This window comes from Peromyscus leucopus, chromosome 14, assembly GCF_004664715.2.
Source record: "Peromyscus leucopus breed LL Stock chromosome 14, UCI_PerLeu_2.1, whole genome shotgun sequence".
Lineage (NCBI taxonomy): Eukaryota > Metazoa > Chordata > Mammalia > Rodentia > Cricetidae > Peromyscus > Peromyscus leucopus.
The window spans coordinates 69,153,024-69,180,709 of record NC_051075.1 but is presented as its reverse complement, the minus strand read 5'-3'; the positions used below and the strand labels follow the sequence as shown (position 1 = coordinate 69,180,709).

The window sequence follows — 27,686 nt, the reverse complement described above, 5'->3', positions numbered from 1 at the left end:
GTGTGCAAAGGCCAGAGTGACATGCCACCAGGGCTGAGTGAAGGAGAGCAGCCATTTCAATAGCAACGGCACCACAAAGGTCCAGAGACCCTGGGTGTGGAGGGTAATGCAGAGTGAGGCTCGGGCAGCTGGGAGAGTGTTGTTCCAAATGTTCCAGGGTGACTGCCCTTTCTTGCCTGGCTGTTAAGGATAATCTGGGGACGCCTCTGCCTCCAGTGTCCTGCTGATCGAAGCACCCCTTCACTGTGCTCCCGACAGCCAGCCCAACCCTCATGGCACCGCCCATCTCTGCAGCGCCTGGGTTTGTATATGATAATCTTCCTCAGGCCCCGATTCTCCACCAATCTAGGCCCCGGCAGGATTCGGAGCATGGAGGGGACAGAGTGAGTCTTGCCTGGGGTACCACAGCTGGAAGCTAATGGGACAGGTACAAGGAGGCCAGGCAGAGGTTGAAACATGGGTCCATCCCTTCCAAATGCCTTGGTCATTGCTAAAGGCAGGAAACCAGGAAGGTTCAGTAGCTGGTCCAGAGGTGTGGTCAGGTGGTGGTAGGTGACACAAAAAAGCTCACTAGGCACTTTTTTCGGGAGCAGTGGCATGGAGACAGGAGGTAGAGGATAGGGAGGATACATGAGAGTTCCCATCGGAAATCAGTCCTTGGCCCCTGGCTGGTGTCAGCACCCAGCCTCTCCTTCAGGCCAGCCTCCCCCTTGACACTGGAAGGCAGCAGCTGGGGAGGCCTTCCTGGGCAGATTGCTCACCCCTCTCTCTGACTCAGGCACTGACTGCTCACATCTTGTTTTCTAGAACAGGGTGTTACCACATCACAGGTGCCACAGGCTCAGCCTGGGCGAAGCATGAAGAACACCGGGCCATTTCTTCCCACCGTCTCAGCTCTAGGATCTTTTTTGGGGTTCTTATTACATGCTCCCCGGGTTTACATTTGTGAAAGACCATCTCTGAGCCCCACAGAGGCAGCCGCACGGTTCCTTATTACGCCATTCTTGTTTAAATAGAAGGCTCTCCTGTTTTTGGAGGCTGCCCTTTCTTATTGAGCAAGTGCAAACAAGAGGCTTCCAGAATCTGAAAGGGAACACAGGACAAACTGTCACGACGCAGCCGGGACTTCATCTGGAAACTATATATAGGTTCGGATGCCAACACAGAAGGGGGCACTGGACAGATTTGCGAATTGCCAAGTGTCAACAGGGAAGACTAAATAAAGAGCAGGACATGGGAGGTTTTCTGGGAGAAGGCAGGTGGGAGTGTGGGGATGCTGAGGAGCTGTGGACCTGGGAAAACCATCCCTTCTCCCCGCTACACTAAAGCAGCCAAGGGCGGCTTGTGGCTGCCCACACATGTCAAGAGAAGAGGTAAGTGGGGAGGAAGGTGGCCCAGGCGCCACCCTGATAGGGAGGTCAGCTCTGAGGGTTATGAAGGCGTCACCATGAATAGCCAGAGACCACCACTTCAACTTTATGATCTTACAAGTACATGCAAAATTAGCTTCTTAACATACTACTAAGACGCCACCCAGCAGACATTCTGTGTTCTCTTTTTCGTACTATGTGTGAAAGATCTGGGGTGTGCTTTGCACTCATGCTTAATCTTAGTGCAACTTAGCCACATTTCAAAGGCGTGAGAGTCACCACACCAGATAAAACCTTGGTTCTTACCTGGGAGCAAAGTGGTGCCCCAGGGTTGGCGATGTGCGCAGATAGTTCTTTCTGGTTATCGCACCTCAGGAGAGTGCTACTGGCACCTAGTGGTCAGAGGTCAGGAATGCTGACATCATGCCCAGCCCAGGACAGCCTCATACAACAAGGGAGGACCTGCTAGGAACTGGTGCGGGTACTCTGAAGCACCTGTCGGGGTGGGGTGTGGGGTGGGGACGGACGGACAGACGGACGGACGGACTCGAAGTGCTTAGCATAACAGCTCCTAGCCTGCTGCTGGCACATAGTGGGCTCCCAAGAACCAAGCTTGGAACTGAGTTCAGTGGACACCTCAGCCCTAAAGGGTCTGGGTTCCCATGTTCTAAACTAGTAACACAGAAACACAGAGCCACAGTGGAAATCGGGAATCAGGAACAAAGGGGCCAGTCTTGGGCAACTGGTACTTTGCCTGCTGGGAGACTACTGAGCCAGACTTACCAACTTTCTTCTCTCCTCTCGGCTGCCTTTAGCATCTCAGGCAGGCTGAGCCCTTGCTCAGCCAGGAGTCTGCAGCTCTAGGGAACAAGGCTGATGGAGGTATGGATGGGGGTATCCCCTCATCCAGCTATTGGTCAGTTTGTCGAGTCCCTCCATCTTCCTCACCGTGTCTACTTGTGTGTAGGTTGTGAGAGGAGGATATTGGTGGTAGAGCAGAGCCCTGCCCTCCCCAGATCCCTGCAGGCACAGGCCATAGCTCCTAATTCACCCCTACCACAGCCCTAGGTCAGGATGGGGTGCTGCCGTTGTTGGAGGACATTCCTGGGCATTCCCTTACTACCTGCCAGCTGGGAGCTAGCTGGAAGTCCTCCTAGGCCGACTCAGGTTTCACATTTCTCTAGCAGGTTTTTTAATTCAAATTCTCTTTGGTGACAAGTTGCCACCCTAGGAGAGCAGATCAGATTGCCCTCTAGTTGCAGAGATGAAAAGGCCTCTTGGTCCCAAACATAAGGTAAGAACATTATGAAGAGACATGTACAATTTAACCTCTCACTCTGGGAGCTCCCTTTTGCTAAGGGCCCTCAAATTTGCACCCCACACACTGCCCCATCCTGGCACCAGACCAGGAGCTCATCCAGCCTTTATTTGGTAACTATTTGGTAAGCACCTACCGCATGCCAATCCCATACCAAGTGCCCTGGCTAGCCATGCCATTTGCTGTGTCCCTCCCACAGTGCCCTTTCCTTCTGCAAGCCAGTTCGCTTGAACATTTCTGGGACATGGTCCTTCTCTTCGTGCCCACCATGACTGCTGGGTCGAGTCCCACATGCTGTCCCTAACTGCTGCCCTAGACTACCCTCTAGTCTTCAACCTCAGGGTCTCTCTTGAATTCTAGCCTTTAGCGGACCCCCCCTCCCCAGACATGTAACTTCTCTGTGAAAGGCACATCAGATGATGTCCCCACCCACATGACCTTCATTGGGTCCTGGAGGGCTTTGGACAAAGGCTGAGCCTCACTCAAGGCCTGTGTGCACAGCTCTGGGACAGCCTCGTGGGCCTCCGCTGGCATCTGGTTCTCTGTTCACCCCTCCCTTCCACACACCCACATTCTGCCCACACTTAACTTCCCCTGGACACACCCAGCACCCTGGCACTCTGCATGAGCTGTCCTGCCACTCGATACGCACTTCCTTTCTTGTCCAAATCTCTCTGTCCTTCAGGACACTCCACATGTCCACACCCACCTGCCCATCACCAGTGCTTGGAGGATTCTTGTGAGGGCAGTAAAGTCTTCACATTGCTCTAACATAGTCATCTATGTGTACCTTGGGCCCAGTGTACTTAAACTGAATAAACGGATAAACTAAGGCATATAAACCTCTAATCCTGGCAAGGGCGTGACTCCTCTCGGATAGACACTTCCTAAGAGAAGCAGTGGCTGCTGCTGCTTCCTCCCCCTCCTCTTCCTCTTTCTCTCCTCTCCTCCTCCTTCTTCTCCCCCTCCTATTCTTCCTCTTCTTTCTCCTCTTCTTCTCCTCCTCCTCTTCCTGAGACCGAGTCTCATTTTATGGCTCAGGATGGTTTCAAAGTTTGCTTCCTCCTCCAGCCCCTCAAATGCTGGGATTACAGGTATGCAGCATCATATGGAGCTTGGAAGCATTTGTTTGGGGTTTATAAATTACATTTATTTATATGTAGAGGAGGGGCAAGTCACAGTGCATGTGGCAACAGAGCCTGTGTGGAGGTCAGAGGACAACCTGGGGGAATTGGTTTTCTCCTCTACCATGTGAGTGGGCCCTGGGGTTGGAACACAGTTGTCACAGTTGGTAGTAGGGGCCTTTGCCTGGTGAGCCATTTCACTGGCCCATGAGCAGAACCACTGAGTACTAGGAGCAGGTACTCGGAGCTGGGTTCCTGGGGTCTGAACCCTGGCTTTGCTGTCAGTAATGTGTGATTCTGAGCAGCATCAGTTATTGGAAAACAGGCGTTTGGTTCTTGTTATCTACTGCTGTGTAACAAAAGACAAAGCAGAGTGACTTGGAAATAACAACCATCTTCTTACAACTTACTGTGGGTCTGAAATGGCAGTGCTCACCTGGGCGACATTTCCACTCCTTGGGGAGCTTTTTATTGGCTGCTATCAGGTGGGGCCTGGTTTGGTTTGGAGGGTCCAGGATGTTTTCCTCAAATGAGCTCTTTGGCACAGAGAGTTAAAAGGCTACAGTCAGCCAGGTCCATCTCCCTTCCAGGCCTCTCTCCTTAGGATGGAGGCAACTCAGCTCTTAGAATTTAAGAAGTACCAGCTCTCTGAAAACCTATGAGGAACTGGCTAGAGTCATTTCTGCTTATTTTGTTGACCGCAGAAGTCACAGACCAAAGTAGAAGGGAGGGGCAATAGACTCCACCCCAAGAAGGAAGAACTGTCAAAAAAAAAAAAATACTTTAATCTGCCACACTGTGGCACCATATCCTAAAGCTGACATGCAGATTAAATTAGCAGAGCAATCGTAATCCCAGCAGTTAGGAGCCTAAGGCAGGAAGATAGTGTGTTTGAGGCAATCTGGGTGTGGAAAGAGATCCTGTCTCAAAATTAAAAAATAAACAATTCATACCAAATGCTTAATAAATGACTGCTATGATACCATAGTCCTTCGGTCCCATTATAACTGCCTAAAGCCCAGTAACTAGCCAAATCTCACTAAGTAATTTTTGTGCCATCATTCTATGGAGGAAGAGGCATTTGGGCAATGTTTTAGGCTAGGCTAGAAGGGGGAGATTTTTGTGCCAATCCATGGGCCATATTCTGAAGACTTGGGATCCTGTTGGAGTCCCAAGACTGGTAGGAAACTACAGTCCTCAGAGACACAGAGGGTCCAACACAATCTAACACGTCATTAGACTCCAAGGGTCTCCCCCAAAGTCTGCTATGGGGAGGCTCCATGGGCCACAGGAAAGGAAACTGAACTCCTGCCCAGGTTCATCCACGTGGTATGTGACTACTAGACTTCAAAGCTAAGCCTATCTGCTGGCTTTTTCTTTCATAGCCCCTGCCATTGATATTTCTTAAAGAAAAGCATGGGAAATCTCCACGGCATCCTTTCTGTGAATGACAGGCTGTGGTCCTCAGGATGCTGAAGCCAAGAGAAGCACCTCAGGTGTCTATGAGGAAGTTCCTCAAGACTGCAAATACTAGCCATGAGTAGCTGAGTTATGTCATTCATCTGGTTTCTTCAGAATCTGTGTTCCTATCATAGAGTGCTCAGATTCCATCTCTCTCTCTCTCTCTCTCTCTCTCTCTCTCTCTCTCTCTCTCTCTCTCTCTCTCTCTCACACACACACACACACACACACACACACAAACACACACACGTCATGCTTTGGTTTGTAAGATGCTCACATACATGTCAAGGCCCAAGGGTGGCTCTTCACACATCCTGATTTTCCAGATGGGAAGTAGCAGCAGCAGGAGGGACGGCCACAATTAACTCCCTAGGGAAAAACCACCCTGGATATAGCCCCTGCTGGTTTCATGATATACTTAATCCCTAGCTGGGAAGAGCCAGCTCTCCCCAGGGGCTCTGACTGGTTCTAACACTACCAGGGCCACAGCCCAGAACAAGATTGCTTATTGCTGTGGGATGGTCTGTATGTCAAATTACTCTGATTGGTCAATAAATAAAACACTGATTGGCCAGTGGCTAGGCAGGAAGTATAGGTGGGACTAACAGAGAGGAGAAAAGAAAGAACAGGAAGACGAAGGGGTCACTGCCAGCCGCCACCATGACAAGCAGCATGTGAAGACGCCAGTAAGCCACGAGCCACGTGGCAAGGTATAGATTTATGGAAATGGATTAATTTAAGCTATAAGAACAGTAAGAAGCCTGCCACGGCCATACAGTTTGAAGCAATATAAGTCTCTGTGTTTACTTGGTTGGGTCTGAGTGGCTGTGGGACTGGCAGTCACAGAGATTTGTCCTGACTGTGGCAAGGCAGGAAAACTCTAGCTACAAATGTGCCAATGTGGGCAAGAGTTTCCACTAAAACCTGAGTAAAAAATTCTAAAACAGCTAAAAACAGTTCCTAGCTTTCTCTCAAGTTAGTGCAGCCTGCATGTTTGAGCTACTATAGCGGGTTCCTGCATGTGAGCTTGACCTACAGTATTGTGGGAATGAGGCTCTCAAATGGCACATTAAACTGCGTGGTGGATTAGCCTTTGCTAGTACAAAACAAAACAAAAAAGAGGTTCTGTGCTACACACTGCTTTGATAAAAGCATAGACCCACGATGGCTCCCAGAGCTGACAGAAAATGTACCACAACCATGTTGGGAAGCTGAAGTGGGCGAGCCAGCAGCCACATCGCTTAGAAGGCTGCAGTTTAAAGCAAAAGCTCAAGGTAATATAAAAAATAAGCCACATAAAGGTGGCTATCACACAGAGAATCTGGATTATGTTCTCTTTGATATTCGTAACTGAAGAAAAACATTTGATTGCAAAAGCTGTTGAGTTATACCAAAATGTATATTTAAAAGGTACCTTGACTTCAAAATTTGGATGTAAGGATATGTTGCTTTGGAAAAGAGGCTCTACTTTTGTTTCCACAGAAAGCCAGAGGCTATGGATTTGTTCCAGATTAAGATACATCAGGTTTGACCAGCCAAGACCACCTGAAAGGTCTCTGATGACACCAAGGCTCAGATGATCCAACATCCAGAATCGTTTCAAGGCAACTGGCTCAGACAATACAGCCTCATGGACTACTCTATGATTCTAAAATTTTCTTTGTGTCCCCATAAGATACAGCGCCCCCCTCCAGCAGGAAGTAGTAAGAGAAACTATGCCCAAATTCCCAAATATACCAAGCTGGCTTTGGAGATGTGTAAAAGTTAAAACCTTCCTTTTTAAAAAAGAAAAGGGGAAGTGCTGTGGATGATCTGTATGTCAAATTACTCTGATTGGTCAATAAATAAAACACTGATTGGCCAGTGCTAGGCAAGTATAGTGACAACAGAAAGAAAAAAAAAGAAACAGAATCATGAGCCAATGACAAAGATAAAAGCTAACACAACGTGAATAAGATTATGAAAAAAAAGCATAAAACAATAAAAGCATATACAGTTGTAACAATAAGTCTCTGTGTTACTGTGGTCGAGGCGTGGATGCAGGTCACAGAGATTTGTCCTGACTATGGGCAAGGCAGGAAAACTCTAGCTACAGCTTATGTTCAATTGTCAGAGGCAGGGTCAGGCCTGGAACTCTCATCTCCATGGCCCTTCTCACTAAGGCCACATAGCCCTACCTGCTCCTTTTCTGCCTGGCTCTAGCTCTGTGTCAGGAACACAAAGAGGAAACAATGACATGATTATGAGAATATTAACGACTGGATTATTGTCTGCTCTATTTCTCTCTCTGCCATCTTCCTCTGGCCCTTGGAGAGCCCGTTGAATGAAGAATACAGAGACATGACCAGAAACAACTGGATTCTGGCGAAAGAGCCATACATCTCTGACTCGGCTGAATCCCAGTTGACATCCTTGGGCACCATTAGCTCATCTGCAAAGAGGAGATCCTAACACTTGCTTCAGAGGTGGTGAAGACAGAACAGGCAGTCCAAAAGCCATGTGGTAAGTCTCCAAAAACTGAGACCGAAGGCCTACAATTTCAGAGCCCAGTAACAGTGGTTTAGTTTCACCAGGAGGCTTCTACATTTGGAGGTGCTGAGGGCAGTATTGGACAGGGAACTACACAAAAGGAACATTCCAGCAGGGGAAATTCCTCTAGGGCAAGTTCCCTAAATGTTGACTCTATGATAACCAAGGCAGAAGCAATAAACATAATAAAGGTTGAGTCAGCTGTGCCACAAAGAGCAAGACAAACCTTTCATTGATTCTGACAAGTGAGAGGAGACAGGCACAAAGAGCCACAGAAGACACCAGTCTGTTTTTTTCTTTTTTGTGGAACTTCCCAGAAGTTCTTGCCTCTGTTGGTGAGACATACTAATATGGCTTCCCCAAAGGCAGCTAGATTATCTGGACATGGCACCATGCATTTTCTAGGTTGTGGGGAGGCTTTCTGATCTAGGTGTGTGGGACACATATAGTTGGGCAAAGCTGTGGGGCCTTATATCTTCCAGGGCACTTTGAATCTATTACTTGCCAGAAGTCAGGAGTTCCCTTCCCCAGGAGGCTTAGAAGCACTGAGTGGCTTATATAAAGACACACAGCAAGTTATCGGGGAAGCCTGATGAGAACCCACTTCACTGATACCCAGCCAGGGCTTTGTTCAATCTCACAATGGCTCTACTGCTGTTCATTCTTCTTAGGGTAGTGCTGCCTGGGAATTCCCGGGGCAAAAGCAAACCTGGGAAGTGAGCCAGATCAACTTCCCCAAACTTCCCCAGAGCTAAGGTTCCTAAGAATCTCTCCTTAGATGTCCTCGATGTCAGGAATTCCACTCAGCTCAAGCCTCCTCACAGGGAAGTGCTGAGAACTACAGGACACAAGCCCCTTGTCTGGTTTTGTCTAGTCTTGCTCCCATCCACTCAGGTGCCCTAGTGACTCTTAGGAGCCAACTCTGGTTGAGTGTCACATCTGTGCTTTCTCTGGAACCTTGGTTTATAGTATAATGCCATCCCTCACCCTCTTACTTGATTACAAGAGCCCTAATCACACTATTCCGTAGCTGCCTGTTCTGCCTCCCTGGCCAGACTTGAAGACAAGAAACCTTATCATCACCAGGAGCCAATAAATGCTAAGTACTCATATTCATAAACAGATGAATACAGGAACACACACAGCAGTGTTTGGACCACTCCTGTACTTTGTAGGTCTTAGGTATGTCCACACACATTTCTTGTCCATTCTTCCTACAGCTTCTTTAGAGGTATAATGGGCCCGTATGTGACTGATGGGAATGAGGGCCACGTGTCACATGATCTTTAGTTTCCAGAGCCAGTTAAGTGAGAGTACTGAATAGGAAATTTGATTTCATTCTCTTCTAATGTATGCATTCAATGCTATATATTTCCCGTAGGTGCTGCCTACTATACACATTTTGAGAAGTTTGGATTTTCATTTAAAGTATTTACAAATTTTCCATGAGTTTTTTCCTTTGACATGGTATTATGGTGGATGAGTTGTTTAATCTAGTAGGGATGTGCCGCTGTCTTTCTGCTTGTCGATTCCTACTTTGGTTCCATGTGGTTGGTCTGGTTTCTGTTCTCCATAATCTCTTAAGGCACACCACAGGGCGTCCCAGAGTGTGGTCTGTTTGATGCATGCTTCCCTTAAATGGGAGAGGCATGTGTATACGCCTGTGTTGATGAAGTGGTCCACGGGTCTAGTGGTCTGTCACATCCAGTTGGTAGGCTCTGCTGAGCTCAACTGGGTCCTTACTGAGTTTCTGCCTGCTGCATCCATCCATCCATATCTGAAAAAGGGGTGAAGTTTCTAACTCTGACTTCTCTTTGACTTAAGGAAGGGAGAGAGGGAGAGAGAGAGAGAGAGAGAGAGAGAGAGAGAGAGAGAGAGAGAGAGAGAGAGAGAACACCTTGGGTGTTGTTCCTCAGGAGCCATTCATCTTATTTTTGAGAGAGTCTCTTGCTGGCCTTCGGGTTCACCAATTCAGCTAGCCTGACTGGCTACTGAGCCCTAGGGACAGGCTTGTCTCTACTCTCCAGTGTGCAAGCACATGGACTACACCTGGTTTTATGTAGACCTGGGCATTGGACCCAGGGCTTTATGTATGTATATTAGGTAAGACTCAACCAATGTAGCCACATTCCCATCTCTTAATTATTTTATTTGACTTAATATGTGATGCTGGGATGAAATGCAGGCCTCATGTGTGCTAGGTAAGTGCTCTACCACTAAACCACAGTCTTGAGTCTTTACAAAGCTTCAAGCAGGGTTCAGCTCACTGGTCCTTCCACTTCTTGCCACGGAGAGCACAGCTCCCTGCCCCTCCATAGGATGAAACAGTAAGGCACCATGCTGGAGCAGGGAGTAGCTCTCAGCAGACGGTGTTACCTGCCCATGACTTAATGTTGGCCTTCCTAGCTCCCAAAATTGAGAAATGAATGTCTCTTTTTTAGACCATACCCAGGCCCAGTTATTTGTTATAGCAATACAGATGAGCTCAAACATATGCTAAGCCAAGATCACCCAGGCCTGAGACGGAAGCCAGGAGACCCTAGGGCTTGGCTCCGACGTCCTCTACCACTGCCTTCAAAGGAAGGGTGGCTGAGTAGAGGCCTTTGGTCCAGAAATAGCCAAGTCAAGCTGCTGCCCCCTAGATGGGTTTCTTGAAGCTGCAAAGTCCCTAAAGGTGGGCAGTCACACACATGCAGATCAGGACCACCCACAGGCAAGCCAGGACCACCCCCACAGGCAGGCCAGGACCACCCACAGGCAGGCCAGGACCACACCCACAGGCAAGCCAGGACCACCAACAGGCAGACCAGGACCACCCCCACAGGCAGACCAGGACCACCCACAGGCAGACAGGACCACCCCCACAGGCAGACCAGGACCACACAGCAGGATCACCCACAGGCAGACCAGGACCACCCCCACAGGTAGGCCAGGACCACCCACAGGCAGACCAGGACCACCCACAGGCAGACCAGGACCACCCACAGGTAGGCCAGGACCACCCACAGGCAGACCAGGACCACCCCACAGCAGACCAGATCACCCCACAGGCAGACCAGGACCACCCACAGGCAGACCAGGACCACCCCCACAGGCAGGCCAGGACCACACTCACAGGCAGATCAGGACCACCCACAGGCAGACTAGGACCACCCATAGGCAGACCAGGATCACACCCAGGCAGACCAGGACCACCCACAGGCAGACCAGGACCACCCACAGCAGACAGGACCACCCCCACAGGCAGACCAGGACCACCCCACAGGCAGACCAGGACCACCCACAGGCAGGACCAGGACCACCCCCACAGGCAGACCAGGACCACCCCCCACCCCCCCCCACAGCAGACCAGACCACCCCCACAGCACCACCACCCCCACACAGACCCCCCCCACCCCCCCCCAGACCAACCCCCACAGGCCAGACCACCCCCACCAGCCAGACCACCCCCACAGGCAGCAGACCCCCCCACCCCCCCCCCCACCCCCACCCCCACAGGCAGCCAGGACCACCCCACAGGCAGACCAGGACCACCCACCAGACCGACCACCCACAGGCAGACCAGGACCACCCCAGCAACAGGACACACAGGCACCAGGACCACACCCAGGCAGATCAGGACCCACAGGCAGACCACACAGGCAGATCAGGACCACCCACAGGCAGACCAGGACCACCCCCACAGCCAGACCCCCCACAGCAGACCAGGACCACCCACAGGCAGACCAGGACCACCCCAGCAGACCAGGACCACCCACAGGCAGACCAGGACCACCCCCACAGGTAGCCAGGACCACCCACAGGCAGATCAGGACCACCCCACAGGCAGATCAGGACCACCCACAGGCAGATCAGGACCACCCCACAGCAGACCAGACCACCCACAGCAGACCACCCCCACAGGCACCACCCCCACAGGCAGACCAGGACCACCCACAGGCAGATCAGGACCACCCCCACAGGCAGACCAGGACCACCCCCACAGGTAGGCCAGGACCACCCCCACAGGTAGGCCAGGACCACCCCCACAGGCAGGCCAGGACCACCCCCACAGGCAGGCCAGGACCACCCACAGGCAGACCAGGATCACACACTGTGACACCAACCTCTTTTCACCATCCTTTTCCTTTCATAATCAACAAGACCCTGTGATTTGGATCTTTTTTGGGCTCTCTTAGAACAAAACAAACTCCTCTAGCCACCATGGTCACGTTTACTGGAGGAGTGTTGCTGCCCTATTTTTCTGTCGAGGCACTGACCCTGTGGAGCGCTCCTCTTCTCACCTGTTGGACTCTCCTGCCTGTCTAGGAGGACATGACAACTCAGAGTGCTCTCTTTCTCCAGGGCCCACCCCCAGACCTGCCTTCCAGCTCTCCAGCCCCAACACCTAAGCAGTCATAAAAGCTTTTACCATCTGCGGTCTTCTACAACTCCTCTTTCCTCTTCGGTTGTGACTGGTCGCTGTCCCTGCCAGCTGCCACACAACCCAGGGGGCCTAAATCATTTATCCCATTGGGCTGCTTCCTGCTCAAAACCTTCCCATGACACTTCAAACCAAATCCTCACAGCTGCTGGTGACCCAGCCAATTCCACCCTCGATGCCTTGGTTTTGTCTCTTCTGTTACCACCTGACCAGCCCGGGCTTCCTTGTTTCTGAGCTTTGACATAGAAGACTGTGGCTTCAGCTTCTCAAGCCTGTTCCCCAAAGTTCTTCCTCACAATTGTTTCTCAACTCCCCAGCCCCAAAGGGACCCAGGTGATCTCCCCTAGTCAGGAATAAGGAGTGTTGACATCTCAAGAGCATGGTTACATTATAGGACCTAAGACAGTGGCCTTGTGTGTAGTTGTAGGTGCCTCTTTTCACTTGGTTCAGGGTTGGGGCTGTGTCTTAGCCCCCTTATAAGTGTCTTCCCTCAAAACCCATTCAGCAGATACTTAATTGGGGATACATTTTGTGACATGCTTAGCAGCATGGAGCTGAGAAAGCTCATGATAAAACAAGATGGTGAACATGGAAGGGTAAACAGTGGCATTCGTGACCGTGACTCAAAATCTATTGAAAGAAGAAGAAAAAAGCTAGGTGTGTAATCACAGCACCCAGGAGGCAGAAGATTCATTTGAGGCCACCCTGGGCTTCAAAAAATACAAAGGGAAGACAGGACTATGGAGAGGTGGAAAGATGAGGAAGTAGGGAGCCCGGTCGTGTATGCCTGTGATTCAATACTCAGGGGGTTGAGGCAGGAAGAGATCAAATTCGAAGCTAGCCTGAGCTTTCCTGTGAGATTTTCAAAATGAAGAACTAAAAGAGGAGGAGGAGGAGGAGGAGGAGGAGGAGGAGGAGGAGGAGGAGGAGGAGGAGCAGGAGCAGGAGGAGGAGCAGGAGGAGGAGGAGCAGGAGGAGGAGGAGGAGGAGCAGGAGGAAGAAGTTAACTTGGTTTCCCAAGGTTTTGCAGTAGATCTCTTAGAGCTAAACTGACCTCCCTGCCTCATCCTGACACAACTCCAGGTCTGGAAGCTCCAAGCAGGAATGATGAAGGCAGAATGAAGTAAACCATGGCTATTTTAGCCCAAGCTCCTGTGGCCACTCAGCAGCCCGGGACGCATCTGCTTTTTAGAGCAGTCCTCAGGACGGGCAGTACAGGAAATGAGGGGTTGCGAGGTGTGAGCTGCAGGGTGCTAATTATAACTGCCACTGTGCACCGAGCACTTGCTACACGTGGGGCTCGTGACTTCTTCCCAGAAGTGTCTACATTTAGATACAAAGATGCCGAGTGCTTCCCCGCTCATAGCTTCTTTCAAGGATCTGCTCATAGCTATGCTGGGGAGTCCCCCTCAGTTCACAGATAAAGAAACAGTAACAAGAACATCAGGCATCTTACCTGATCTCACAAGAATAAAAATCTAGGACCTACAGTCATCCTATCCAAAATTCATGTTCTTAAAAAAAAGGGGGGGGGTTGCATTGACAAGCCTGTGAGATCTCCCACAAGGCAGTCAAACCCACCTCATCTCCTGCTAAAATATGGAGGAGTCTCTATACCAATCCCTCCTTTATGAATAACAATTTCTCACCTGTTCATGGCCTTAAGCCACCTCCATTCAAAAACAGGTCAGATTTCATTCTAGGGTTTCAGCTGGTGACAATTACCCTCAAGAGTATGGAGAGAAGTTAAAGGCATTCTGGCAACACTCTACCATGCCTATATGCATCTCTACTGCCCAGGAGGACTCACCCCGAGAGCTCTCCCTTGCATCCATTGGTGATGACCCCTACACCAAACAGCATGAGAATTCGCCATACTTGCCCAGGAGATGGGCTGTTCTCCAGATGCTGATATACCCAACCTGATGTAAAACTCACACCTGAGAGTGACGACTCACTCAGAATTCGTGGACAGATCTTTCTAAAGTCAAGGGTCAGGGGGCAGAGGGACTAGGTGTGAGTGACAGAACTGTGGCTCAGGCCTTGTGCACTGCAGAGCCCACTTCCTGCATGGGCCTGGCTAACACACCACCTCAGGGCTGCTCTGGTAGAGACAGTCCCAAATGGCTTTTCTTCTTCCTTTATTCAGCAACCACTAGGAAAATGCCATCCCATGAATCTGTTTATCATCCTCACTACCTCAATGCATATTAATGAAAAAGCAGGTCCAGCTGAGCACTCTCTCTCTGGAAATTTGAAATCCGAAAGGCTCCCAACTCCAAAACTGTTTGGTCCACTGACATCTTGCCACAAGTGAAGACTTCTACACCTGATGTCAACTGACAAGCAGAGTTAAAAGGCAGGTGCATTGGAGAGATTATAAAAGAAAAATCACTTTAAGGCTATGTTATACAGCATGTATAAAGCATAAATAAGTATCCTTGTTAGGCTTAGGTCTCATCCCCAAGACAACTCATTACACACGTGCAAATACTTCACAATCTGGGGCAAGTCTGCAACACTCCTGGCTCAAGCATTTAGGATAAAGGATGCTCCTGCTACAGTGTCCTCTAGGACAGGTTGTTTATACCAGCCATCAAGGGGCAGGCTTACCTCCCGGAAGCTGGCATAGCCCCATCCACCCTTTGCTCTGCTCCTGTAACAGGTGCATCCCTGCTGTAAATCCTCTTTTGCTTAATCTCTGGTGTCCCTTCCCCTTCCTGCTGGCCACATGTATGAGGGGAGATTATTCTTCCCACCCCACTGGGCTCCAGCCTGGCCATGTGGCCTGGTTTGGTCATGCAGGGAAGTGGTGGCTGCCATTCCTGAGTGGAACCTTCCAGAGTCATTATGGAATTCTGCTTTCTCTCTCATTCCCCGGATGGGTACGGCTCTTCCACAGCCTTGCAGTGTGACGAAACTCAGCTGCGGGTCGTTCATGTCACATCAGTGAGAACACACTCGTTACTTTGTATATGTTTGTCATAATCATATGTGTAGTACAACAGTACGTCCATGTTACTTTGTAAGTAATTAAGGTTTAGGGCAGTCTGTTACCACTACAAGCTCAGCTGACAGAATCAGGATTTTTCAAAGAAAAATCTTTGTAAGAAACCAGAGAGGGAAGCTGGGCAGTGGTGGTACAGACCTCTAATCCCAGCACTGGGGAGGCAGAGGCAAGCGGATCTCTGTGAGTTCGAGGCCAGCCTGGTCTACAGAGTGAGTTTCAGGACAGCCAGGACTGTGACACAGAGAAACCCTGTCTCAAAAACAAAAATAAAAACAAAAACAAAGAAGAAGGAGAAGGAGAAGGAGAGAGCGGATTCTAAGTGCCTCAAAGCAAAGCTGTGGTCAAGCAAAACTCACTTTTGGGGCATCCCCTGGTCTCCTCCCTCCACTCGTGTGGGGAAACCCAGAAAGCTCCAGTTCTAGGTCTGGGCCTTTGCGTTCCCACTTCCTCCTCGGGACGCTCCAGTGCAGCCATCCCGGCCACAAAGTCTCACGTTCTATGTCTTCTGGACAACAGATTCCTTCCAGGATTCTGACAAAGGCACCATCATTATTTCTACCTCACAGACAGGGATGCCAGGGCCTGGAGAGGTGGAGCATCTTGCCCTAGTCACACAAGTAGCAGGAGGCAGAGGTGAGAGTCTACCAGGCTGGGTGGCTCCCACGGTCAGTGCTGAGTCCTGAAGGCAGTAACAGCACAGAATTAAAAGAGAGGGTGGAGGGATGGACCTGGAATCGCTGAGGCAGAGAAATAGCCACTGGCCTTGCTCTGGCGGCAGACCTCAAGGGAAAGAGGTTTGGGAGCAGCAGAGTAATGTAAAGAGAGAACAAAATATACAAACCACGGGCATCTCTGTGTTTGTGGTAAATGTGGAGGAATAAGGATTGAAGAACCAGATTGCCTGGATGACTTTGGTTTGCATTTTGATTACCTTCAGGGCAAAGCTAAACACTGAATTTATTTAAAGCCTTAAAAATGCAGGGAATTCTACCATGTGGCCCTTGGAGGAAACCAAAAGCCTGAGACATCAGTGCTTCCATTTCTGAATGGCCTGGTGCAATCATTGTGGCAGAAATGAAGATACTCTCAAGAGACACTGGTACCCATTTCTCTGTGCTATCACACTATTGAAGTCATTGTCGCCAAGGAATTGAAGTGTCAGCTAGGAGAAGGAGAAGGCTGGGGTCCAGGGGCCAGCAAGAGGAGGCCTTATTTCCTGGAAAGAGATTGAGCAGTTCTGATAATACTTCAAACAACCTTGCAGGACACACTGGGATCCAGACAATAATGGGGGGTCAGGGATCAGTCAGGGATGACCACACCCCTTGGCCAGGGCTGCTTAGTTATGCAGACCTCTCACCCTCAACTGAAACCTCATGTCAAGACTCTGAAGATGGACTTTGTGGGGGATGGTGACGGGATCTCTTTATTTGTTCCTCTCCCGACACTGAGCGGCTCTCTTTCCTCATTTTTTCACTATTATCTGTTTAATTTGCCTATGGAGAACCAGTGGGCCAGCCCGGTTGGTTGGGCCTGCCAGGGCCCAGGCTCTGACCTTCATAGCTCGAGTAACACTGTCCATCTGCCGTAACAGAACGTCACTCAACTAAATGGTCACAGGCTCCTGGACCTTCTCAGAAGTCCCTCCATGTACTTCCTGTTTCAGCAATAACCCCTTTTTTCGAGACAGGGTTTCTCTGTGCAGCTTTGCACCTTTCCTGGAACTCGCTTTGTAGACCAGGCTGGCCTCGAACTCACAGAGATCCGCCTGGCTCTGCCTCCCGAGTGTTGGGATTAAAGACATGCACCACCACCGCCCGGCACACAATAACCCCTTTAAGTGCGTGGGGGAATCTCTGCTCTGCCTCTCTGATCACCATCTATACCCAATTGGGTTTTTCTTGTTTCCCATCCTTTAGAAGTGGGGCCAATCTGCCCACCTTCAGCCAGCACCCCATCGAATCATCCCTCCCCACCTTGCTATAAATTCCCACCTGTGCAAGCCGGATCAGGATTGAGCCAGTTCTGTGCTGAGGGTTCCTTCCCATGGCTGCAATGCTTCTGAATTGGGTCTGCTTTAACTCTAGTTACCACCATCCTACTCTGTCTTCTGCAGGCTCAGACTCGGAAAGGGGACATGAAATCACACTGCCACCCTGCCTCCAAGGGGTGTGCTGTGTTTAAGGTGCAGAGGCCTCCATGTGATGGCCCCAAAGGCAGCAGCAGGCAGGTGGAAAGGCATAGCGGACAGAAGAGCAGAACAGAAGCCCAGGCAGTTTCTGGGCCAGCCACACTCTCCCCGTCACCTCCAAAAACCTCTGGTACCCTCCTTGAACCAGTAATCTCTCCACAGAGCCCCGGGCACAACCTTACCTGACCACTTTTCCAGTCCTACAGGCTGAAACTCACTCAAGGCACTTGGGTCCCTAAAAGTTCAGAGGTAACTAATGTGTGGCAGCCTAGTCCCAGAAGTCATGACTCTCAGTAAGAGGTAGGACTATCCTGAAATCCCAGACCATCAGTTTGTGGCCTATTGGTCAACTTTCTCTAGGGGTCACAAACACATCCAGGACCATGTGGTGCCAGAGACACTGTGAAGGTCACTTTCCCCGGGCCATAGGAACCCAGGTTTCTTGGGAAACAGAAAACAAGCCAAACAACTCCACCCCTTCTGAGTCACCAAGGGACATGTATTCCAGTGGTTTAGAAAAAAAAACCACAGCACCCCCGGCCCCATCCTCTTTGAGAACTCCACCCTCGCCCCCTGACTCCACAGCCTTTTCCTAGTTCCACATCTCTACCCTCATACTCAGGGAGCAACTCCTAGCAGGTCATTAAAATCCAGCAGCTTTGTTTTCCTGGGCACAAAATTGACTGCATTTCCCAGTGTCCCTTGCAGGTGGCTTGGTCATATGATTGAGTTCTTGTCAATAAAATATGGGTATAGGAGACACCTAGACTCCTTTCCCAGTCTAACTGTTGCCTTGGACCCAACCCTAAAATATGGAGGCCACGTGCTGGCTGGCGGTAGAGCAGCAGGGTCATACAGGGTTCCAGAGGGAGGCGCGTCTTGCCTGTGCTTCCTGAAACTTTAAGGCATTTCTTGGTATTGTGGCAGCTGGCTGATTTTCCACATGGCCACATTGCCCGAGACAGTAAACACCTTCCCACTGCTGTCTCTTATCTCACTTGATACCCTAGAAGGCAGGTGCCGTGTGTTCCTGCCACAAGATGCACTCTCTGTAACCATGGGACAAGCATAGGATGTGTTTTATTCACGTGGTCTGAGTCTCTGGAAAGACCCCCTCCAAGCAGGATGGGAACCTGCTCTACTTTCCTTTTGTAGAAAATCAGTCTTTTATTGGACTAATACAAGCACCTTCACACATTTAGGACCCAGCCCTAAAGCTTCCCCCTCTTAGATACCTTTCCAGATTCTTCCTACAGAAGGGAGGATCTGGGCCCTCATACACTTGGACAGCAGTCCCTTGGCAGTAATACCTGTCAATCGACATCATGAGAAGAATAGAGATCTGTTTGCCCTGTTCTAGCATAGCCCTCCAACCTGACTGGAGACCCCCACCCCCAGGCCAGGACTGTCATCTTATTTCTCTATGTACTTTCTCAGTGTCTTGAACAACAAGCAGGAGAGTATTTACTGTAGCTTCCTTAGCTGCTGTCACTCTGTGGTTGACGAGGGTGACGAGGTTCAGGGGACACCCTGGAATTGTTTCTATGGGTGTCATTAGTTGGTGCTTGGAATAGCCTATGAATTCTTTTTTGTTTGTTTGTTTGAGACAGGGTTTCTCTGTGTATCAGTTCTAGCTGTCCTGGAACTCACTTTGTAGATCAGGCTGGCCTTGAACACATAGATCCACCTGCCTCTGCTTCCTGAATGCTGGGATTAAAGGTGTATGTACCACCACTCAGTTTATCCATGGATTCTCATCACAGGCTTCTTGGATTTTAAAACCTAACCCGTGAACACGGCCTTTGAAAGGATGCAGAAGTTAGTGCAGATGGGTGAGCCTAGCCAGACGAGATCCAAGACCCAAGATGTCTTGATCAGTACAAAGCCACCCCAGGATGCAGGCATGGTAGTGTGTACCTCTCAGTGTGACAGTGGAGAGGCTGAGGTCGGAGGCCTATGAGTTTGAGGCTAGCTTGGACTAAAGATCCCCAGACAGGTTCTCCCTAACCCCGCTCTGCTCTGATAGTCCTGTGCACACCCAGAACTAACACCCTGTCTTTAGAAGTGCTTGCTCATGTGACCATTTCAAAGGCTCTGGGACAGAGGTAGGACAGTGATCGTTAGTTTCATTTGATGGAAGAAAAAGCCTGAGAAGCTACATGACATACCCAAGATCACAATCACAATTTGAGAATGTACTAATATGTCATTGAAACCCAGGACTAGACATCTTACTTCTTCACCTTTCTCTATCATCCTTTGTGCTCACAAACAAGAAAGAACTTGACTATGGCTACTGGGAAGCAAAGACAACCAAGCTGAGCAGAGACAGTGAAAATTAACAGTGACTTTGCTTAGTGTTTTGAAGTAGTGTCTTTCTAATTTGATACTTTGTGACCTGACACTCACTGCGTAGCTGGGCAGGCCTCCAAGTTAACCAAGCACGCACTACCATGTCTGGCAATTTTAACATTTGAGTGATAAGCTGAGTTTAAAACAAACCTGGTCAAGGTCTAGTCCATATAATGTGGGCACAGGAAACATACAGGAAACATGTGTCTCCTCTCAAACTCTTACCTAATCCAAACTGCTACCTTCAACCCAACTCTGAAAATGATTTTCCCCATTCTAGTTTCAAACATGGGGACAGAGTGGAGGATGTGTGGCTAGCAGGTTCTACCGTGTAGCTTGGAGGGAGGAAGGTGAGGTGAGAACTTACTAGATTTTTCTTCTTTGATTGGGTACTCCAGGACCTCGGTGGAGCTGTCCTTCAGCGAAGGGAAATGGACGCACAGCACCAGGCGTTTCAGGCTGCTGTCCCGGCAAACGAGGAACATCTGAAATGGTAGAAGCAGAGGCTCAGTGAACCGGAAGCTTTGGTGGAGGAAGAGGGACGGAGGCAGGGTGGAAATCATCCAGAGGGTATCTGAAACAAACTCGAAGAGGAAGTGGTCACACATCCCTTGAGAAAAGTGAACCTGACCCATATCCAGAGTGGAGTCTCAGTTTCTCCACTGCTGATGCATGGGCGTGGGTGGGGTTCTGTATGCCGGTGGCCCAGGATCTAGGCTCAGAAAAGCCCTCATAGTTGGGAGTTGGTTGAATTTCAACTCATGGCTTTATCATCCAGCTTTTTTTGGGGGAGGGGTGGGGTTGGAGGTGGAGACTGTCTGTTGGAAACAATCATAGGTACCAGAAAATTTATACTTTTTCTCCTTTGCAAAACAAAAAAGAGCAGGTAGGTGGTGGTAACGCAAGTTTTTAATCCCAGCACTTGGGAGACAGAGGCAGGCGGATCTCTGCAAGTTCGAGGCCAGCAGTGTCTACAGAGCTAGTTCCAGGACAGCTAAGACTACCAGAGAAATCCATCTTCAAAAAAACAAAAAAAACAAATCAATAAATAAAAATAGCTATTTTGTTTGGACTTTATGGTACTGGAGACTGAACACAGGGCCTTGAGGGTGCTAAGCAAGACCCTGCTACTAAGTTTCAGACTCAGCCTTCCTTTCATTTTCCTTTGAATGTCTCAAGCTTTTCCAGCACTCAGCAACGTGATCCTTATTCGACATTCTTCCATCTAGAAAGGCCAGCTACACAGAGAAACCTGTCTCACCAAGAGATAAGGTCTCACTAAGTTGCCCAGGCTGGACTTGAACACACTCTGTAGCCCACATGGGCCTTGCTTGAACTTTTGATCCTCTGGTTTACCTCCTGAGTAGCTGAGATTATGGACCTTTGCTATCAGTCCCTGCTAAAAATAGCAGACAGTTAACCTGGAGCTCTCTGTGGCAGGAACTGTTAGGATATATCATATACTCACTGGCTCCATTTTCTCCATCACCCCATGGTGTGAGTTTTGTTATGGTCCCCAGTTGACAGGTGAGAAGCGAAGAGACCCTGACTATCACTGCCCACTACACCCCAGGAGGGTGTGGTATCTGAGTAAATACCTGCCTGGACCACAGGATGAACTCAGGAAGGTTGGCCTGGCCAGGACATTAGAAAACAACAGTTTGTAACAATGGAGAGGTCTCTCACTGTGACTGCGCCTGGGAGGCCACTGCCTCCGGGGACCATTTGAAGTGGAGCACTACATGATCAGAAGTGGTACAACCTGGGAATCTATAAATACAAACTTAGTCACTGGCTTCCTGGCTGTGAGGGGCTGAATGGGATCCAGCCTCAGGATACCCAGGACCTTCACCATGCAAGGGCTCTCTGCACTAACCTGAAATGAAGTTCTTCCAGGTCTTCTGCTGCAAATTCCCTCTGAGTTGACAGAATCAACAGACGACCCTCTGGGCCAGGGGACATGTGTGTCTGTGCTCTATTAAGCCAGTACTAGCTGACCACGGACACCAGGAACAGCTCAGAACGGGAACCATCTATTTATAGACTCCTAGGCTGTACCACTTCTGATCATGTAGTGGCTCCACTTCCGAGTGATCCCCAGAGGCAGTGGCCTCCTAGGTGCAGTCACAATGATAGGCCCTTCCTTTGTTATAAACTGTTCTTTAATAATGTTCTTTGCAGGTCCAGCTGGCCCTTCCCAAGCCCACCCTTCCTTCCCAGGTGACACCTTCGGGAATACTCGTAGCCTCCTGGAACACACTGTCAACAGAAGGGAAGCACTCGGTCTGTGTTCCCATTCTTTCCATGCTCACACTGCCCCTGGACTCTGTCTCCTGGGCTCAGGTCCCAAACAGCTCAGCTGGAATTCCCAAGGCCAGGAGTGTAGCCAAGCTGTTGAGGGCTGGCTGAGGAGCGAGGACACCAGGACATCCCCAAATGTGAGGACATGACCCCAAGTGTGGGAAGCTCTGGAGAAGACCTCTCCTTAGGCTCCAGATTCTGCTACCACAACTACTGATTATTAATCCCACCGTGACACTGCCAGGTCATCTTAGGCATGAGTGCAGTGTTGTTAATAAAACACACAGTGAGCTCACTGCTCCTGATCCACAGCAGCTGACGTGTACCATCTCCCCAGTTGGCCCCAAGCCTGAACTTGCAACTTCTCATACTAAATCTACAGGGGGTGTGGTTAGGAGGAAACAGTGTTAAGGAGAGCCAGGTAATGCTTAAGACAGCACAGGAGATGCTAGAGATGGGTTTTAAACTCAGGCCCTTGACTCTAGGTCTCAGGCATGACCCTCCCCTATCTCACCAGGCTCTTAAAAGTCATTTCTTCATGGGCATGCATGGCCCTTCTGGAAGTTAGCTGAAGTGGGAAGACGTGGAGGGGGGGGCAGTGGTTAGCCTCTCTCTTCTGGGCAGGGTGGAAAGAGCATGAGAACCAGAAGCAGAAGTAGAGAGAAGGGAAGAGGAGCTGCTAGTCTGTCTGCTTGTTTCTAGATGCTTCCATTAGCTCTCACTCCTGCCCAGAGACAATGGTTGAGACACTGAACTTTAACTGTCCCAAATATGTCTCTCAAATATGAAGTCACTTTGTTTCTTCTACAGAGGTTCAAGGTCAGTTTGCCTCCTTGCCCATAGATCCATGGGAACCAGCGGGGCTGGAGGAAACGCGTGCGAATGAGTTTCTGAGTGGGTGTGGCACAATATGAAATACAGCTGGTCTTTGTTTCCAGTTCTTGGTACAGAGCTTCAAAACCCTGGGAACTTCCTGAGGCAGGGGCATCTGTCCTTTCTAAGGACCTTTTCTGACCAGGCATGGGGTTATGCTAACAGGAGGCTCTTAGGCCCTTGGTTTCAGAGGGAGACTGAAGACTGATTCCAGGCTGAAGCTTCCAACCCCACTCTGACCTGGGGGAGGTGAGCAGGGTTGGGATGGGTACCCTTACACAATCTGTGATTGCATTCCTGCCCAGTAGACCTCAGGAGAATGCTGCTGGCTAGATCCGGTAGCACATGCCTGGAAGTCTAGCGTTTCTGTCGCCCTAAGCATCTCTGAACCAGAAGAGTGACCACCAGGTATGGCAAGGAAACCTTTCAGGCCTAATTCCAAACTCAGAGCCTCGGCTCTGAGTGGAGAGGCGCCAGAGTGAGCAACACAGGAGCAGGCAATAGGGCCTTCTGCTCATTCCTGGACGCTTACCAGGGTGACTGGTCACAGAGCGGTTCACTCTCCTGCCCACACTGCCAAGGTTCCTGCTCCTGAACCATTTCTCCGATTCACCAGGGCACCAGTAGACCTCGCCGGTCCCAGGGTCCTCACCTACCTGACCTGACATCTGGGTCTGGCTCCTCTGTCCCCTGTCTCCTTTCATCAGCTCCTCTAAGACAATCCACTAGGAACCCCCTAGAAAGCAGAATGGCCTTCCCCGAACAGTGTAAGCCACTGGACCACATGACACATTGGGGTCTCACTTCTGTGACAGTCAGGATTCCCCCAGCTGATCTCTGAACGAGATGATGGTGAGAGGCCTGGGCACTGAGTCTGAATAGTTGTGTCCTTCTAAATTCCAATGCAGAACTGCTCTGTGTTGTCAGGGAGGTCACCTGCCCTCTCTGAGCTGGCTCTGTAGGAAAGAAAACATGTAGGATTCCAATGCTCTTCTTGCTCCAGCACCTTGGGGGCCTTCCTAGCCCCTCCCCCCAAGGTTGCAAGAGAGCTCATGTTGTGATGAATTAAGGCAATCTGAGGCTGGTGTCTTGGCCAGTATGGAGTAATTTTGTTTTTTTCTTTTTCTTTTTGGTTTTTCGAGACAGGATTTCTCTTTGTAGCTTTGTGCCTTTCCTGGATCTCACTCTGTAGACCAACCTGGCCTCGAACTCACAAAGATCCGCCTGCCTCTGCCTCCCGAGTGCTGGGATTAAAGGCTTGCACCACCACCGCCCGGCTGAGTAATTTTGTTGTTCTGTTTTTTGACACAGTGTCTTGCTAAGTAGTCCAAGCTGGGCTGAAACATGCTATAGAGACCAGCAGAACATCAAACTTGCAGTGATTCCCCTGCTTCCGCCTCCTGAAAGCTGTGATTGCAGGCATATCCAACCACAGATCATACCCTACCAGGATGTCTGGTTTTCTTTTGAGATAGGGTATGGCCTTGAACTCACAGAGATTCACCCACCTCGCCTCCGCCTCCCAAGTACTGGGATAAGATAGGATGGGTTTTGAACAGGCCAATGTTTTCAACAATAGCTGGGATGGAAAAAGACTCAGGCAAAGAATTACAGGGCCACAGTAATCCCCTCAAATAAATAAAAACTCCAATCTAGATACACTCTAAATGGCTATGTTTTCATCTTTCATTTTGGACCAGAACTGTTTGCTGCTGGAGGAATTTCCCATCATGCCTATGGGCAGCCCAGTAGCCATCCTGGGCTCATATAGCTGTGGTAGTTCATTGGCGCCAAGGACCTCTCACCCCAGGGTTCCCACCCCAACAGAGCTGGGGAGTGCATGCAGAAGATCAGAGACCCGGAAATGGACTGAAGGACACATTGACCAAGATTCATTTATGAGACATGGAGAAACTGCAGCTCATCATTCCTCTGACTTACAACTCGGCCATGGTAAGGCCCAGGCAGCATTTCTCAAGGCTGGCCACAGCTCGGAGTCACCTTGGGAGTTTTTAAAGCATGCCAAAGGCTCCTCTTTCAGAGAGGAGAAACACAACTTGGTGCCAACGGATAGATTAGCTTCTCAAGCACTGAGGGGGAGACCAAATGTCCCAGCCCCATACAGAGCGCCCCCACCCATCACCTAGCACGTCTGGGGATGTTAGGTGGAAGAATCCCTACTTTTTAAGCCAAGCCAAAGGACTAAGCATTTGGCCTGGGGGGCTGATGCTGTAATTTTTTTGGGTCTCTGAAGGCAGCCAGTGGTGGAACCAAATGAGACACCACAATTGGAAGCCAAACTCAGACCATGTGTTCCTCTTGCAGGGCTGTTTCCTACGTGTGGATGGAGAGTGTGCCCCTGTTCACAGGGATGCCACAAGGATGAGAGAGGGGACCACTGAACCTCCCAACCACTGTCAATGCCACCTTTCTCAGCCTCATCCCATGCAGAGGGAAATAGGACTTCCCTGTATTACCAAAGACGCTTGTCAGAATGGAATTAGCACTCTTGCAATCTGCCAAACCATCGTCTGCCAGTCCATCTGACAACATGCATTCCCACAGCTCTTAGGCTAAATTCTCACCACCACAGAGGCTCCTCTTATTGAAGACTACCTTTTAAGGGCTATCGAGATAGCTCAGCAGGGAAAAACACTTGCCACCAAGCCGGATGACCTGAGTTTGATCCCCCAAACCCACATGGCGGAAGGAAAGAACCAACTTCTACAAGTCGTCCTCTGAGCTCCACACTCCCACTGTGGCATGTGCATCTCTCCTCCATAAACTAGAAAAATAATAAATGAAAACTGTCTTTCAACCTAGAAATGATGACAATTCAGTCATAACAGATCTAGGTCACACACAGACCTTGGCTTCTAGGAGAGTTCCTTAATCAAAGGAAGCAGAAGTCCTTGGAGACACAGGATGTGGCTGGTCCCTGGGCTGAGGCAGAGAGTGTACAAGATAACAGCATCTTGTATGGCCAGAAAATAAGGAAGTGCTCCAACGGAAAGCAGGCAAGGACATCTGTACTCACGACTGTGGAGTGCTGGGGTCCAAGGGACACAAGAGCCATGTCTTTGTTTGCTTTCTATTGCTGCGACAAACACGGAGACCAAAAGTATCTTGGGGAGGAAAGAGTTTATTTCATCTTACCGCTCACAGTCCATTATTGAGGGAAGTCATGGCAGGAACTGGAGGTTGGAACCTGGACTCAGGAACCCAAGCAGAGACTGTGGAGTAATACTGCCCACAAGCATGCTCTGCTGGCTTTCTTATACAACCTAGGGCCTCCTGCCTGGAGATGGCATCACCCCCAGTGGCCTAGGGCCTCCTGCCTAGAAGTGGCATCACCCCCAGTGGCCTAGGCTCTCCCATAGTAGTCATCAACAAGAAAATGCCCCTCGGACCTGCCTATAAGCTAATCTGATGGAGCCATTTTCTCAACTGAGATTCCCTTTCCCAGATGACCCTAGATCGTGTCAGGCTGACAAAAGCTAACCGTCACAATCCATGCAAGAGACTTCTGTGGACAGCTTTCCACAGAATTGCATATTAGGATCCAGGGAGATAGCTTAGTGGGTAAAACGCGTCTTGCAAACCATCAAGCCATTAGTTCCTGAGTTTGTGGCCCAGAACCCTTGCAAAAGGTGGTGGCACACACTAAATCCTGGCGCTGAGGAGACAGACACAAGCAGAGGATCTCTGGGGCTCACTAGCCAGCTAGCCTTGCCTTGTTTTATTTTTTGGTTTTCTGAGACAGGGTTTCTCCGTGTAGTTTTGGTGCCTGTCCTGCATCTCCCTCTATGGACCAGGCAGGCCTCGAACTCACAGAGATCTGCCTGGCTCTGCCTCCCGAGTGCTGGGATTAAAGGCGTGCGCCACTGCTGCCTGGCCTAGCCTTGCCTTCTTATTGAAGGTACAATGAGACCAGGTTCTATGGACTCTCAATAAATAAATAAATACCAACCTGATAAACAATACCTGAAGTTGACCTTTGGCCCCCATAGCAGGGGTACACACACAAGGTTGAAAACTAGTTTGCACCTAAAGTATAAAACTAGTCTTAGGATTACATATTGATGGGCATGATTAAGCAAACAAGGGGAAAGAGATGAATCTTATGCAGAACTCTAATGTCTCTGGAGCCCTGTCATCCAGGAGGCAGGGTGTAATGCCCTCCTTACAGCAGAGCGACTTTCCTTCCAAAGATTAGGGAAAGAGGAGGGCAAGAATGAGGTTGAGGTGGAGAGACATCACAAACTGGGCAGGCAAAGCCAGTGCCGCCAGGACAAATTGCATTGTTATTTGGTATCTGTTGTGGTTTGAATAGGACATGCCCCCTACAGATTCATGTGTTGAAGACTTGAAGCCAAGGTCTCTGACTTAGTGTGCTAATTCAGAGCTCTGGAAACCTTAGGAGATGTGGTTTGGCTAAAGGACATAGGTCATTTGGGGGCAGGTCTTTATATGGCCCTAGGTCCTTCCTGTTTGGCTGTGTGTGTTCTGTCCACCATGAGGTGATGGGCTTTGCTCCATCACTTCCTGTCCACTATGAGGTGATGGGCCTTGCTCTGTCACTTCCTGTCCACCATGAATTGATAAGCTTTGCTCCATCACTTTCTGTCCACCATGAGTTGATAGATTTGCTCCATCACTTCCTGTCCACCATGAGTTGATAGACTTTGCTCCATCACTTCCTGTCCACCACGAGGTGATGGACTTTGCTCTGTT

General features: G+C 49.8%; 1 protein-coding gene across 1 annotated transcript in view; it reads right to left on the bottom strand.

Annotated features, from left to right (window-relative positions):
• The window catches only part of Rin3 (Ras and Rab interactor 3), a 112,906-nt gene that overhangs the window by 48,827 nt on the left and 36,393 nt on the right, over positions 1 to 27,686 (bottom strand). Inside the window, exon 3 of the mRNA XM_028888274.2 lies at positions 20,146 to 20,263. Coding sequence (XP_028744107.1) covers positions 20,146 to 20,263 — 118 coding nt within the window. The remainder of the gene's footprint in view (positions 1 to 20,145; positions 20,264 to 27,686) is intronic.